General features: G+C 38.7%; 1 protein-coding gene across 1 annotated transcript in view; it reads right to left on the bottom strand.

Moving 5' to 3' along the window:
- STOM (stomatin) overlaps positions 1-13,097 on the bottom strand; it is a 43,497-nt gene extending 30,400 nt beyond the window's left edge. The window contains exon 1 of the mRNA XM_074211685.1: positions 12,978-13,097. Coding sequence (XP_074067786.1) covers positions 12,978-13,041 — 64 coding nt within the window. The 5' untranslated portion in view covers positions 13,042-13,097. The remainder of the gene's footprint in view (positions 1-12,977) is intronic.
- Between the last annotated feature and the right edge of the window lie 3,081 nt (positions 13,098-16,178).

The raw sequence follows: 16,178 nt of genomic DNA, 5'->3' as shown, positions 1-16,178 counted from the left end.
GAAGGAACAGAAAGAAAGAAAGAAGTGGAAAAGGAGAGGGAAGAAAAGAGAGAAAGAAAAAAACTGTGTTATGAATAAAATGAAGAAGGGCTACCACCATATAATGTATTAATTAAAACTTAGAAAAAGGTGCCACAACATAAGAATGTCAGTGCAAGAAAGGTTATAAGAACACAAAATGTAAGAATATGAAATAAAAAGTCACCAGGTCCTTCCATTTAACCAATAATGCAAGGGGTGGTCACAGTAACAGCTGATACTGATGTAGCTCTGTGAAAATTTCACAAAGCAATTTTCATACATAATCTCAATTCATCTTCATAACAATTTTGGGAGGCAGGACATAAAGCAAAAGACTAGGAGTTAAGACTTGAACATTTCTTTGCTAGGTGACCTTAAGTATGTCATTTCACCTCTGAGTCTGTTTCCTCATTAATAATATGGGAATAATAATAATAATTCCTAAAGACTGGATAAAATAAGGACCATAAAGGGCTTATATAAATGTGAAAGCCTCCATTTGAAAAGGCCAGAAGTAAAGTGATTTATCTCTGGTTACAAGACTAATAAGGGACAGAAGTGGAATTTGTGTCCATGTTTTTGGAACTGAATCTCAGAACTCTTCATTACACCATACTACCATAGATTTTCATGACTAAAATCAAGGTTCATCTTGATCTTTTATCTGGAACTATTAAAAGCAAAAAAAAAGTACATTAGCACAGTGTCTTCATAAAGTGTGCTTGTGGAAAACCTTTATCTTTCTTGAGAACTGAGAAACTGAGGCACAAGGAGAATAATGTAATTTGAGTCACTTAGAGCTCATCAAGTACAAATTAGATATTAAGAATCTAGAGTGCCCATCCCAGGATCACACAAAACACAAGCCAAATATTAAGAGACCTCTCAAAAGTCATCTTGCTCAACACCTATATCTAATTAAGAATTCCCCTCTACAAATCCTGAGAGTTTATCCAGTCATAATGTGAAGACCTCTGGAAAAAAGAAGCCATTGCCTACAGGTGTGATCTAGCCTATTTCAAGATAGCTCTAATTACGGAAATTTTTCCTTACACTTAGCTGAAATCTTCCTCTTAGCTTCCACCCAATGTTCCTAGTTCTCTTTTCTGGAATCAAACAAAATAAAGCTGACAAAGCCATTGTCTTCCACACTACAGCCTTTTAAATACTGGAAGGCAACTGGCCCATGGGCCTCTCCTGCCTAGCCTCTCAGCAAGGTCTCAAATTCTCCCTTGTCCAGGTAGAGAAAAGAATCACAGTTTAGAGTCATGGGTTTCCTCTGCTCTCTTACGAAGTCAGCTAATATTATGTAAAATGCCGCCTGGGGCCAGCCTACCTTAGAGAAAGCATTAAGACTAACAATGTGCTTGGGGATTCAGTCTCCCCTCTGAGGGACAAGAAAAACACACTTTTGGATACAATTCACAAAAGTCCCCAATTAATAGGACCTGTTGTCCTATTAATGGAATTACTGAAATTCTTTAAGGGTCTTTATCTTCAATAATGTGGTACTTTTTCTCCCTAGGCAGATCCAAACCCCATACGTCATCACCATCACTAATATTTATATAGTGTTATAAGGTTTGGAAAAATTTTCACACATATCATTTTTTATTGTCCTCACAATAATCCTGGGAGGCATGTGCTATTGTTGCCTTCATTTTGTAGTAGGGGAAATTGAGACAAACAGGGGTTAGATAACTTGCCAGGTTTATACCACTGCTAAATACAATGAGGCCATATTATACCCAGATTTTCTTAACCCAGGGCTGAGCCATCTTAACAGAACAATATGTTTCCATAGTTCTAGAAAGTTGAATCAACTTATGAACTTAGTTTCTTCCTTCATAAAATGAGAGCCATTGAGCTTGAACTCTCCTTCTCACAGTCCTCAGCATACACCTGGCAGATAATAGGTCATAATAGGGAGCTAAGCAGTGGAAATATTACTTTCCTCATTTTTACAAATTAAGAAAGAGAGAAGATGATTTGGTCCAGAATCGAAGAGTTAGCAAGGAGGGGAGCAAGGAGTCAAAAAGTTTTTCTAATTCCCAGGGCTAGATTTCTACTCACCCCCTCATTGCTCTGTTAAGAATAATACCTATTTTACAGCTTATAGAGCATTTTCCCCTACAACAACTCTGGGAGGGAGGGTTGTGAAATAATTATTCTCTTCATTTTACAAAGGAGAAAATTGAGATTTAGAGAGTTGCTTTACACTGATCCTGCAATCTGTGTGATCCCATTTAGTCAAAAAGGGGTTAGAGGAGGAACAAAAATGAATCACCAACAAGTCAATTCCTTCTTCTGATGTGATAAGTCCCTTTTATTATGATGTACCCCCCCATACACAGAGGTAAATCAACTGATAATATAAGCCCTGACATAGTATCACTATGCAAAGTTCACTTTATATAGTTTATAATCATATATTTTATATAATTCCATATATAATAAACCTCTAGACTCAAGAGGTTAAAAACACAACTTCAATAAATTATACACATACACACAGAGAGAACAGAAAAGTTACCAACATTAATTAGCCAGATAGTTCAGTAACAAAACAGCCTTGCCACCTCAACCTATACTTCCTTTCAGATCCAGCTGCCCCACAGCCATGGGAACAACAGCACCCATCTCACTACCCACCAGCCTAGCTTTTAATCCAGACATGTTTGCCGTCATTGAGGACAGCAGTACTTGGGGAAGAAGGGGCCACCACCACTGCCACCACCTCCACCACCACCTGTTACTGATGAGGAGGTAAACCCAAGAGCCCCAGAGAGCAGCACCATCAAGATTAAAAGCCCTGCTTCCATTCTGACCTAATGGTCATTACTGATGGAAACAAACCCTGGGAAGGGGCCAGTGCTCAGTACCACCAATACCAACTGCCACTGTCAAGCAACCTAGCCCAAGAGCCTGAGAACAACATTGCTCCTCAAGACCACTACTCTGGTTTCCAGTCTGGTCTACACGGCCATTGGCCAGGCCAGCAATGTGCGTGGATAGGCAACCTGGCAACTAACTCCCTCTGGAGGTACTGCACTCTTCAACTCAGCTATTGAAGAGGTAGAAAATAATACTCTTACTAACAAAGTTCTTGACATCATCCAATAGCTCAGCCTCAGAAAAGGATGTCATACTAAAAAGAAAGGACCCTAAAGAAGATGCATTATCATTTCCTTTTCACCTAAACTGGTCCCTTAATTTGCTGCAGAAACCTCCTCTATGTGAATCTAAGATCCTTGAAAACAGGAATTGTCTCTTTTCTTGTGCTTTAGGGGCCCTTAATAAATGTCTTTTCATTCCCTCATGCAATTCATTAGATACTACTCATCCTCCTTAGGAGGACTTTACAGTTAGAAAAGTCGGATTGAGAATGCCAAAGCAGGATTTCCTTAGTGAACCAGAAAATGAGACTCAGAGAAAGAGAAACTTATCTAAGATCAAACAGTTTATAAGAAGCTTGAGAGTTCTCTTCACTCCAAATGATCCAGAGCTTGCTCTTATGTTTAAAAAACAAAACCCATTTCCAAAAATTTAGTTTATTTTTCCTTTTCTGTAGACTGATAACTTTTTTTTAATGCTAGAAAGCATAATATAATTCTATTCTGCTAGTAGTAACAGTTGAAAGAAAATGGATTTTTCAGTTGGAAGATTTGGGTTGGATTCCCCAAGCTAATACTTATTAGTCATGTGTCTTGGGGGAAAAACCTCTCTTCACTCCAGGCCTCAGTTTTCTTATCAATAAAATGGATCAATAAAGCTTCTTTATATAGTGAGAAAAGTACCTTGCAATCCATAAGTATCTACAGGGATTTAAATAATTGTTATTATTTTTCTGATGAAAATATCCTGAATAGTAAATTCCTTGGGGTCATGGATTCTATTGCTTCTTTCTAATCTACTTTTCCAGCACAGGGTTTTGCATATAGGATTTACTTAAATATTTTTTTAATGCAATAGAATGATCCCACACTATTCACCTTTTACTGATCCCTCAATTCCTCCCAAAAAGTTTCTTGCAAATATTTCTAGCTCTCTAATAGACTTATACTCTATTTAGTACTGAGGTTACCTGTATATACGTCATATTACTCTAGCAGACAATAAGCCCCTTAAGGAAATGAATGCTATCCTATTCATCTTTCTCCAAATTTAGGACAGTACTCTGCACTAAGACTTTTGGGACTCTGTATGTCTGTTTATACACACACACACACATGTACATACATAAAATAGATACATTACTATATATTCAACAATGAAATTTACTCCAGAGTATTATCAAATTTTATTAAGTAACAATATACCAGCACTCACTATATATTATTTGTATATCAAGTCATAATCTAACATTTTGCTAATTTCAATAGTGGTTTTTAAGGTTGCTATTACTTTTGCCAAAGACTAGCTTTGTGACTGGAATGCATAGCTTTTTTTTTGAAAATGAGAAAAATTAGAATGTCAGACCAGATAACTAGATAAATTTCCTTCCAGAAGTAAAAACACTAATTCTATAAAATGCAAAACAGGAAGGAATTAAGTTCTTGTAGCATTACTTAACAGCTGGGTGCCTGATTATTTTTCATCCCAACTATCAATTTAAGATTGAATTTTCAAGAGTTAATTTGGTCTTCAAAACATTTTTATGGGTGGAGTCCTTACTAAGACCAGCACTAAACAGGATATAGGATTCATGATACTTTCTTATCCCCACCATTAGAGAAATTGGAATAATGGGCAAACCATCTTTATATTTTCATTTAAACCTGCCTGTAAATTTCCATCTTCAATTTTTTTTCTTTATAAAGTACAAATTAAATAAAGGGTGAGACCAGTGGAATTCCTTATTATAGTACACTTTTATTACCCTACAACCAGATTGTTATTATTTATTTATTTATTTATTTTGCAAAGCAATGGGGTTAAAGTGGCTTGCCCAAGGCCACACAGCTAGGTAATTATTGAGTGTCTGAGGCTGGATTTGAACTCAGGTATTCCTGACTCCAGGGCCCGTGCTCTATCCACTGCAGTCACCTAGCCACCCTGACCAGATTATTTTCAATTCCCACTTCTTTGTCCACCATTTTCCTGGACTCTCAAAATTCTATCTTAGGCAAATCACTCTCTGGGTTTCCATTTTTCCATTTGTAAAATGAGATGGTTGACTCACATAATCTCCAAAAATCTTTTCGTATCCAATATTCCATGTTCTATTCTACATTTTATATAGTCTAATTCTGTGTTCTAAAGTCCCTTCCAATTCTGACATTATGTTCTTAGAACTTTGTAAATTGTAAAATATTATGTGAATGTGAACTACTGCTATTAGGATGTCTTAATTTCCCTTTAAGGTTTAACAATAAAAATTCTAAGATTCCAAGCAGTTCCTAGAACGTGTTTGATCATAAAGTAAGTTCAAGTTTGGAGTCTTTATAAACAGAGGCTACAATTTTTGACCCAATGATTATTTATTTACTTGTTTTAGTTCATGAAGAAGTAAAGTTTCCCACAATTTTATCAGCTCTAACAACAATGCAATAAACAAATCAGTCCCATGATCCTACTTAGTCTTCTGTCATGATTCTCCCAAGGGGATTTGTTCAGATTCTTAATTATAATGCTACCTATCACTAAGTTTCTTTGCAATCAATTTATATTATTTCATTACAAAGTTTTGATGCTCTGGTATCTTTAATGGAAAGTTGGAACTGTCTAACAGTCTTAGAACTAAAACCTTTGAATGTTAGAACAAGGAGGCACAACAGAAGTCCAAACCAGTTATTTCAAAGATAAGAAAAGAAATGACCAGAAAGGGAAAACAATTTTCCCAGGCAGGGTCACAGAGGCCTGGATCAGAAGTGGAGCTTTTAGACTTCTGAGTCAGGACACATTTGCAGTATACTATGAGGAAGTTGGCAGAATAGGTTAGAACTGAAGCTGCTTCATATTCTGGGAGACACAAGAACTTCCTAGAAGGCAATGACTATGTTTCTCTTCCTAGTTATTGCCAGCAAAGGGTGGCAAGTGTTAAATGGTTCATTTCCCAAATCCAAAGATACCTTCCAGTATAACCCCATTCTATGATGTGCTGCAACTAGCTGGGCCCTCATGGAATTTTCCGAAACTTTTCCCTTTTTATTTCAGAAATGCTGACGTAAAGAGAATTCTGCTTTGGTCTTATGATTTAGGTTACATTATAAGAATTGCCATACTAGGTTAGATCCTTGAGTGGCTATGGTCCAAGACTCTGTCTCCAGGAATTTAAACTGACAAAGTACAAAGTAAACTCTGGATGGTGCCAAGTGCAGATATGTAGTTCATCTAATTCTGCCTTACACAGCATTTTCTGAAATTAGGAACAGTGTGTACTAGAGAATCCTGGCATCTTAGAATTGAAAGAGACCTCAGAACATAGAGCCTCAGTTTTCTTCCCTATGAAATGGGATTAATATTTGTAACGATAAAGCCCTCCATACTAATAAAGCAACATCTCATTATGAGGAAAGAACATCATAAGCATCCAGTTCTGCAGAAATGGGAATTTTTTGAATTTTTCTACTGGCCTTCCTTGTTTGTTGTCTCTAAGATAGCTTGCCAAGAAACCTCTAGCAGCATGTCTTCTATTGCCAAGAGCCCAGTTTGTTGTCAAACAGTTTTAGACTTTTTATTCATGTAATAAAAACTATCACAAAGATCTCTTCTTAAATACATATTTACATATAGTAAAGACAGAAATGATGTTTTCATTAGCAGTTGAAAAATGCATACACCAAAGGACCCACAAAAGAGATGCCTAAGGCCATTGTGACTTTAATTTCTGACCCTTGAGGAACACTAGAAGAGCAACATTTTTGACAAGCTCAGCTTCAAGGGGGAGGTACTGTTCTCCCAAACTTTGAAGGATTAGGTTCTCATAGGGATAGAGCAGACTCAGGGTGTAATTAATTAAGATAAATAATTAAGGGCTAACTGCTATGTCCTGTGAGGCTAAAACTAGCAATCTATCCTTAAATTCCTGCAGGTGCTTTTTAAAAATATATTTTTTTTCTTGGAGTTTTTTGGGTCCATGTTTTCTTTCACATGACTAAAATGGAAATATTTTTGCATAACTGTACCTGTATAAATAACCCATGTGAATTTGCTTGCCTTCTCAATTGGGGGGAGAATAAAGGAGGGAGAGAATCTGGAATTCAAAATGTTAAAAATGTTTTTAGGTGTAATTGGGAAAAAATAAAACATTAAACAAAAGTTATTTCTGCAGTGAGGAAGAAGCACAAACTAGAGAAAATGTTGAGTATGTTCCAACTCTATCAAATTTAACATGGACTCCCATCCTGCTGACCAGACTAGCAAAGGAATAACAGATGCCTTATAATTTACTTATATCTCCCATCTTATCTCCCAGTGTCACAGAGAGATAGTGTGGGAGTTAAGGTCTCTTCAAGAATACTGATGCTCACACAATCTTAGAGCCATAAGGTCTATCAAGGCCAACCTGCAAAGTAATTTTATCCACCGTATACTGAAGAGGTGGTCGTGCAATCTCTCTGCTCAGGCTTCTTAAGCTCATCCCTTCTTCCCACCCTTCTCCATCTCTTCATACCACCCCATTCTCCCCGTCCCCCCCCTGCTCAGGACAAGAATCTCAGTCTCCTAGAAATCCACTGTCTCCTTGATATCACTGGTTTCTCCTTCAAGATCCAGGCACCCTGACCCAGTCTTCTCTGTGACCTCATACCTCTGGATCTCCAGACCACATTGAGAGAGACATACAGCTCTAGAACATGGATCATGACTTAGTCCCATCTTGCGTTATTGGATTTCCCCAATACCAATTCTCTCTCCTCTCTGGGTCACAGGCTAAGTTTTAATCTTGGCAACCATTTATATAGCACTTTGATTTTATTCTTCACAACTCCCTAAAATAGCTAAAGACTGCATTATCACTTCCATTTTACATTAGAGGAAAACCAAGGACTTATGAGTCAGTTCCTGCCTGAAACTACCTGCACAGTGAGCACTCCACTTCCTCTCTTTACTGAGATGAGGCAGCTGGGTAGAACAACTTTAGACCTGTAGTCAGGAAAACTTGAGTTTAAATTTGACCTCAGACACTTAAAGGTGTGTGATGATGGGCAATCACTTAACCTCTATCAAGCCTCTGTTTTCTCAACTATATAATGGTGATAATAACATTGCCTGTATCCCAAGGATTTTATGAGGCTCAAATAAGATAAAATTTGTAAATTACTTGGTACATTGTCTGGCACACAGGAGGTATTTAAGAAATTCCTATTTCTTTCCTTCTGGCTCTGATTCTATAATCATCTTTCTCCCAATACTCTCCTCCAAGTAATCTATTTCAATCTAGGCTCTTGGCCTCCCCTACATATCCTATCCAGCTACTATTGATAATACTTTGTTCTCTTCTACTCCCATGTCCTTGCTCATGTTTATCCTGGATAGCACTTTCCTTATCTCTCTCTCTCTCTCTCTCTCTCTCTCTCCCTCCCTCTCCCTCTTGAGGTAAGTGCCCATGATCACACCAGTATCTGAGGCCAGACTTGAACTTAGGTCCTCCTGACTCCAAAGTAAGTACTCTATCCACTTCACCACCAAGTTTCCCTCTACTTCTTTTTAAAAAAATTTATTTATTTAAGGCAATGGGGTTAAATGACTTGCCCAAGGTCACACAACTAGGCAATTGTTAAATGTCTAAGGTTGAATTTGAACTCAGGTCCTCCTGACTCCAGGGCTGGTGCTAGCTGCCCCACTCAGTACTTCTTTTAACCTTTGAAATACTATCTATCACTTATAAATAATCACCATTAAATAATATGGCCACTTCCTGGCCCAGCCAGGTCTATGCCAATCATTTTGTACACTGATCATCACTTCTACCTTTCCCACAGCTGTAACCTGGACTCTGATCCCTCAACTTGAAAAGTGAACTTTTAAGTCTTTGTCTTGCCAGGCCAATTTCTGGCACCAATACATAATAGCCTTGCATCCTCTCCTTTCCAAATCTTTGTTTTTCATTGTTCAAATATAAGTTCTTGGTGGTAAGGATGTCTTGTTTGCTGATATTTGGACAAAAGGCACTTCTTAACACAGGGTGTGGAACGTAATAACAAGTTCTAAGTGTTCCAATACTCAATTCTCTCTATCATTATCTCTTACTCTTATATAACTATTAACTTTTTTAAATATCCCAGAAATTTATTGAATGTTCTCCCTGAATACAATGAATGTAGAATTACTGGGATTGTTTAACAATTTACTTTTCAATCACACATTCTTCCTTCTCCCCCATTACATCTTCTACTCAAGTCCTTCTTTGAAGTTCTTTCTGTGAAAGATAAAGCAGACTATTCACAACCATCTCTGGATTTCAAGTTTGAGAATTGTTGATTTCTTTGGAACACTGCAGTGTCTCATTTCCGCACAGTCAATCAACAAAAAGGGTTGAGACTGGTGGGGAGGGTCTTGCTCAAACTTTGCTATTCTCTCTTCTATAAAGCACAGTGTAATGCATGCAATAGGTGCTTAAAAACTTAAAAAATGAATAAAATTCACAGAAGAAGGTTAGGAATAGGGTTAACACAGAATTTAATGTTTGTGTTTTGTCTCCACACAGACTAATACTTCCAAACACTTCTATTTCAACAGTACTGACTCAGGACCTACTATGTTCCACTTACTGAACTAAGGGGTGGGATATCAGAAAAAAAAAAACAAACCAAAATGGTGAGGGGAGAAGGCTCTGTTCTCAGGGAGCTCTTGTGGTAACAGTAATAGAAATGATGGATCACAGAGGAGCCGAGGGAAGGGTTGAGGATATTTGTTTAGTATGAACCACAGAAGTCAGCTAATCCAATATCTGTCCTTTTACAATTGAGGAAACTGGGACTCAGAGTGGATGACTTGCCCAGTCATATAGTTTGTAAATGGTAGAAACAAAATGTGAAATTAGGTTCTCTGCCTCTTGAATCAAGAGACATGGACCCAAGAAACCTGGCATATCAAACTCTAACCCTTCACATTTTATGGTGTCACCTCCAACAAGAAAATTCATCTCAACTTTTCTCAACTATAAAATGAGAATAATTACACTTGTATAACTTTCCTCATCACTTTCCCCTGTTTGGGAAGGGAACTAAGTGACCTTGAGAAACCCAGATATCAGGTAAGGAATGAAGGTCTCTGGAAAGACCAGATAAGTCTGATGGTGGGGCAGGATGGGTGTGGTGGAGAGAGAGCCAGGCAAACCAAAGAGGCAAACCTCAAATTCAACTCCAGTTTCAATTTTGTCTTTTATAAAGTGAAATACTAGTCTCACAGGGTTGTCATAAGGATTAAATGAGATTATGTATATACAGCCCTTTGTATTGAGAAAAAAGCATAAAAATTATTACTATTCTAAATAATCAAAACTAGTAGTCAAATATGTGTTTTTTTAAGACTGTTGGAAATTCCCCATTTATTAACCAAACATTATCTCATTCACTGTTATTCTGTCAAAATTTTCCCACCATTAGAGATGAATTCCTTTGGTTTGATTTTTGAGCGGGAAGGGAAATTGGAGCATGAGTTTATTTACAGATGAAAAACTGAATCCCAAAGAGATCAAATGACTTTGTCAGGTGTTTCAGGGAAAATGGGCTGCAGAACTGGCATTCAAATTCACCTCTTCAGATTCTGAATCTAGTATTCTTTCCACTAATATGCCAGTCCAGTTTAACAAAAAAGAGGACCAGCCTGGAGGTCAAGTCCATTTACTAGCCCTTTGACCTCACACTGTGATTTTTTTTTTCTTAGATTTGAGGTCTATACTCAAATGAACCTGAGAGATTACTGGTTTTGCTGCTGTTCCCCTTCAATGGATGCAAACTCCTCCATGTTTGCTCACAGTTTGTTACCTTTGCTCATGTTACTCCCTTAATTTAGCCACAAGAGATCCAGTCACTCCATGAGAAGCCTTTGTCTACTTCTGATATCCTGGATCAGACAGGTACCTGCACTGTACACTGTTACTTTCATTCTTGCCCTCAGACCAAACCAATTACTTTTTCCTCATCATAACTACCTCTAATTATGCTTTACTACAGTTCTTTAAAATTATTTATTTATGATGAGTTGCAGCCTGTTTACAGCTACCCTGTACCTTTGTCTTGCCCTCAGGGTGATACCCATTTGTTATTCTTGGGAACACTGTGAATCCATTTTTCACAGTCATATAACATTATTGGACACAAAATTGGCATTAAAGAGACCACTTTAGTATCTGAGAGAAGCATAATAACATTTGCTTTATTTATCTCATGGGATTGCAGTGAAGAAACATTTCCAATGTGCATCATTAATGTCATTAGTTTTTTGATCTTGAGAGAACTCAGGCATCCTTTGAATCCTTTAGAACTAAAACCCCATCTTCAACATAAGGTCTTTTCATATCCTTCTTAATTCCAATGCTTTCTCTCTTAATTATTTCCTGTTTATCCTGTCTATAGTTTAAGTATTGTCTCCACCATTAGCTTATAGGCTCCTTCAGAGCATGGCCTGTCTTTTGCTTCTTTTGTAACCCCAGAGCTTACAGTGCCCAACACATAATAGGCACTTTATAATAGTTTATTGAATTGAAAAGTGTCCAAAGAAAAATGCAGTTACTAAGGGGTCTTTATCCCCTCAATACCCCCAGTTCAGTTGAAGGCTAAATGAGGTACAAAACATTTTAGAAATGGGAGAAAGGTTATTAGCACGGCCCGAGGTAGGAACCTGGAAAACTAAGAAAGGAAGTTAATAGAGATATTATCAAAGACAATAGCCACCTATTGCATTTTTTCAAGAAACCTGGAGCAAAATTTCTCTGGTTCAGTATCGGGCTTAAAAGGTATAAGATCTATGCTTACAAAGGGAGAAAGAATGAGCTTATTTTATTTGCCAAGACAAAAGGGGATTCGGGGAGGCCAGGGGGATCAGACTGTAAGTGGGGGAACTGGGAGATGCCTTCCTCCACTCCAGGAGGGTGGAGTCTCTGTATAGAGTTCCCTCGAGGGAATAATAAAGATTACCGGGGGATTTAAAGTGGAAAGAAGAATCATATAATCAAGGAATGGTAGCTCTCTAAGGCCCTTTGGAACGTGGAATGTTAGACCTAGTACCCACCAGAGCTGGGGCTACTCACTCCTGGTCTAGTATATACTTTCAGACAATGTAAATCCATGAAGATTGAGAGCTAGGCCATAGAAGAAGTAAGAGGGTCGGTCATCGGGAGTCTTAAAATCTTGGATTAAGTTCTGGCTCCAGCACTAATCTGCTCTGTGACTCCAAGAAGTAATTGTCATCTTTTACCGACCCTTTGGACTAGATAATCTCTCCATCCACTGTGAAACACCACACTGCTAAGGTAGTCACAAGACAGTGAGTGGAGATTTGAGTTTGCTAAAGTGGTTGAAAGTGGAAATTCATAAGGGTACCAGAGTTTGGGAATTAGTGGCTAATTTGAAGATGACAGCTGTAAATATTTCCTAAGGGGGGGGAGACACACACACACAGAGTGTGTGTGGTGGGGGCGGAGTTTATTGTACTTCAGTAAGGTTTACGAATAGGGATGGGCCTAGGGTCTCCCAAATGAAGGCTGTGGCTCTTACGAGGACTGGACTTGTGATCTTGGGCAATTCCTTTGCCCTCTCCAGTCCTCAGTTTCCTCATCTTTAAAATCGAGGTTTGGACTACATGTTCTCTAAGGTCCTTTTCGCTTCTAAAGTACGCACCTTCAGTGCGCTTAGGTCTCTTCCAACTCTAAGGATGAGGATGAACCTCGATCCCCCGCCCCAATAACTGTTAGCCACAAAGGGACCTCAGAGGTGGGGAGAGCCGAGGGTAGCAAATGCCAAGGGGGTGTAGCGGACTTTGGGAGGGAGACTCGGCAGCCCCGTACTCACCACTGAAGGTGTCCGGGAGCCGCCGGGTTTTGGGGTCGGTGGCTACGGGCCGCTTGTCAGACATGGTCCCGCCGGGTGCTCAGCTCAGCTCCCGCCGCTGCAGCCGCAGATAATCAGTGAAGCGGCTCTGGGGCTTCTGGGGTCCGCAGCCCCGTCCCGGGCTCCGCCCCGCCACGCCCCGCCCCTCCAGGGCGCTCCGCCAGTCAGGATTCGGGTACCCGGGGCGGCCACGCCTCCAGCTCGCGCCCCTCCTGGGTCTCCCTCGGAGACTTCCCGCGGATCTCACACTCCCGCCTGGGGTGGAGGCGAGTGGAGGGATCCGGGAAGAGCCGAGAGAAGCGGGGGAGGGGCGGCGGGGAGCCGGCCCGAGAAGGGAGGGCTTGGGAGGAATCTCGGAAGCGCGGTGGCTCCCCCACGGGGAGGGGTCTCGGCCAAGCCCCACCCGAACCAGAACCGCGCGGTCCGAGCCACAAGCGGCTGCTCCCCGGCCAGGAGGAGAGGGATGTTGTGGGGAAGCTACCGCTCCATTTAGGAAGTTTTGGTGGAAAAAAAGCTTAGCGTGCAACTTCGATGTGGGGAGACGGGTTTTCCTGCCTCTTAAATCTTATAAAATAAGATTTACATGAATTATATAAAATTTATATACATTTAATAATTAATATAGATGATTTAATAATAAATTTAATACGGTTTTAGTTATATCTTTTATTTTTACTTCATTCACATTGCCCAGCATATCCGTCCTCTTCCTGGAAAGTCATCCTCAGGAAACTAAAAAAAAACCCCAAAAGACAGTTCAGCAAAACTAGCCAACACCCATCCGACCCCCACTAGCGTGCCTCCCCCAAATCTGCGTAGAAGGGAGAAGGGTTCCTCTACTATTTCATCTTTAGGGCCGAGTTTGGACATTACAACAGACTTCAGTTTCAATTTTTGTTCTTTCCGTTTATGGATCTGTAGACTACGTGCGCAGTATAACGTTTTCCTGGTTCTGTTCATTTACCTTTGAACCACTAAATATAAGCTTTTCCATGCTTCTCCATTTACCCTGTTTCTTGTGGCAGCACTGTAATATTCCTTTATGGTATTGTACCGCACCTTTTTTAACCATGTCTAGATTGAAGGTCAGCTACTCTATATTGTAAATTCTTTGTCACCTCAAAAAGTACTGCTATAAATAATACGATGACTATGGAGCCTTTTTATTATTGACCTCTTTGGCATATAACTCAGTAAAATGTTTAGATCAAAGGACACATATACTTTACATTCTTTTCTCTGTAATTCCAACTATTTTGCATAATAGTTGAACCAAGTCAAATTGTCAAGTCTAAAAGTGTCTACCACTTACAAAGCACTTTTGTTTGTTTTTAGGTTTTTGCAAGGCAAATGGAGTTAAGTGGCTTACCCAAGGCCACACAGCTAGGTAATTATTGTCTGAGGTCGAATTTGAACTCAGATACTCCTAACTCCAGGGTCCGTGCTTTATCCACTGCACCACCTAGCCGCCCCTAAGCACCTTTTTTAATTGCTGGGGAGACAAGGAAAGACAATATGATAGTCCCTACTCTTACAGTACTCACTACTCTGGCTTTAGTGTGCCCATCTTTTCTACAACCTTGACTATTCCCATCTTTTGTCATCTTTTAGCCAATTTGCTAGGTGAGAGGTGAAACCTCAAAGTTATTTTGATTTGTATGTCTCTTTAGTAGTGTTTTAAAGCCTTCTTTTTAATGGTTGCTAATAGTTTGCAATTCTTTTGGACCACTTGGAATGCAGAATAATATGCTTTTCAAATTTCCTTTTTTTTATATTTGAAGGTCTTTCTGCTAGTCTCCAATAAAATTTGTTGTCATTGGAATTGTTAAATATAAGTACTATGATCTTAGAGTTGGAAACAGGATTTTTTTTAATCCTTTGGTTGATGCTTTGTTTTCTGTATTCAGAAAGTCTGGGCATTTCTTGTATTATTTTCCATTATGGTATTCAGATTTTTTGACTTGTTCATTTTCTTCAGTAGGTCACTGATTCCTAAGATTTTTCTCTAAGTCCTGTCTTTGAGATGCAATGTAGTATATTTGTGGTAGACAGCATGTCTTTTTTAAAAAAACATTATTGGTTTTTGCTTGTCTTTTTTTCCCTTTTCTTTTCTTTTTTTTTTTTTTTTTTTTTTTTTTTTTAGTTTTTGAAAGGCAGTGGAGTTAAGTGGCTTGCCCAAGGCCACACAGCTAGGAAATTGTCTGAGGTCGGATCTGAACTCAGGTACTCCTGACTCCAAGGCTGGTGCAAGGGCCGGTGCTCTATCCACTTCGCCACCTAGCCACTCCCTTTTGCTTGTCTTCTTACAGATTTTCTTTCACTTCAGTATAATTATATTCTCAATCTGTTCTCTTTTATTTAGAGAAACTTGCCACTAAAGATTCAAGTTTTTTAATTCTGCTAATTATTTCTTCTCTGTATGCCATAAATGCTCCCATTTATTGCTATCTAAATTCTTCTCTCAAGTTTTCTCTCTTAAAGCATTTTGTAAGACCTTGCTTTGGTTCCTTTATCTAATAATATTTATTTAAAGATGCTTGAAATCTTTAAAGTTTCTTCTTAGTCCCCTTCCTTTCTAAGTTAAATATTTTTCCTTATGATATAAAGAGGCCAATGAGAATGTCCATGGAACTTACCAACCAATTTGTATTTTAAAAAACCTCTACACATAATGAAATCAAAGATAGACAACAAGGGATGATTATGAAAAATTGTTAATTTAGATGTATCACACTCTCCCAGTTACTCCACAAATCCAAACTGCAATTGCAATCCTGTATGATGTTAGTTGCTTTAGTTCAATGGCTAAAGCCTTCTGATCCTCTCTACTTGATTAAGGAACTTCTTCACACATTACTGTGGAATTGTTGAAAAACTCCTTACCAGTTTGAAAACTAAGAGGGGAACAGTTGGGAAGCAGCTTAGCAAATTTTTGTAAATGAATTCAATTGAATACTATTGTGTACCCTAAGAAATGGTGAAAGGTTTGGTTTCAGAAGTGAGCAGAACAGGAACAATTTATGCAATAATAGCACTATGAAAATTTTTTCAAAGATTTAAGAACTTTGCTTAATGCAATAATTACCTATAACAACACATAATAGAAAATGAAAAATGTTACCCATTTCCTGTCAGAGAGATGATGGACTTAGGCTGCATTTT

The sequence above is a fragment of the Macrotis lagotis genome, chromosome 1 (genome assembly GCF_037893015.1).
Source record: "Macrotis lagotis isolate mMagLag1 chromosome 1, bilby.v1.9.chrom.fasta, whole genome shotgun sequence".
NCBI lineage: Eukaryota > Metazoa > Chordata > Mammalia > Peramelemorphia > Peramelidae > Macrotis > Macrotis lagotis.
This window is presented reverse-complemented; position numbering and strand designations above follow the sequence as displayed.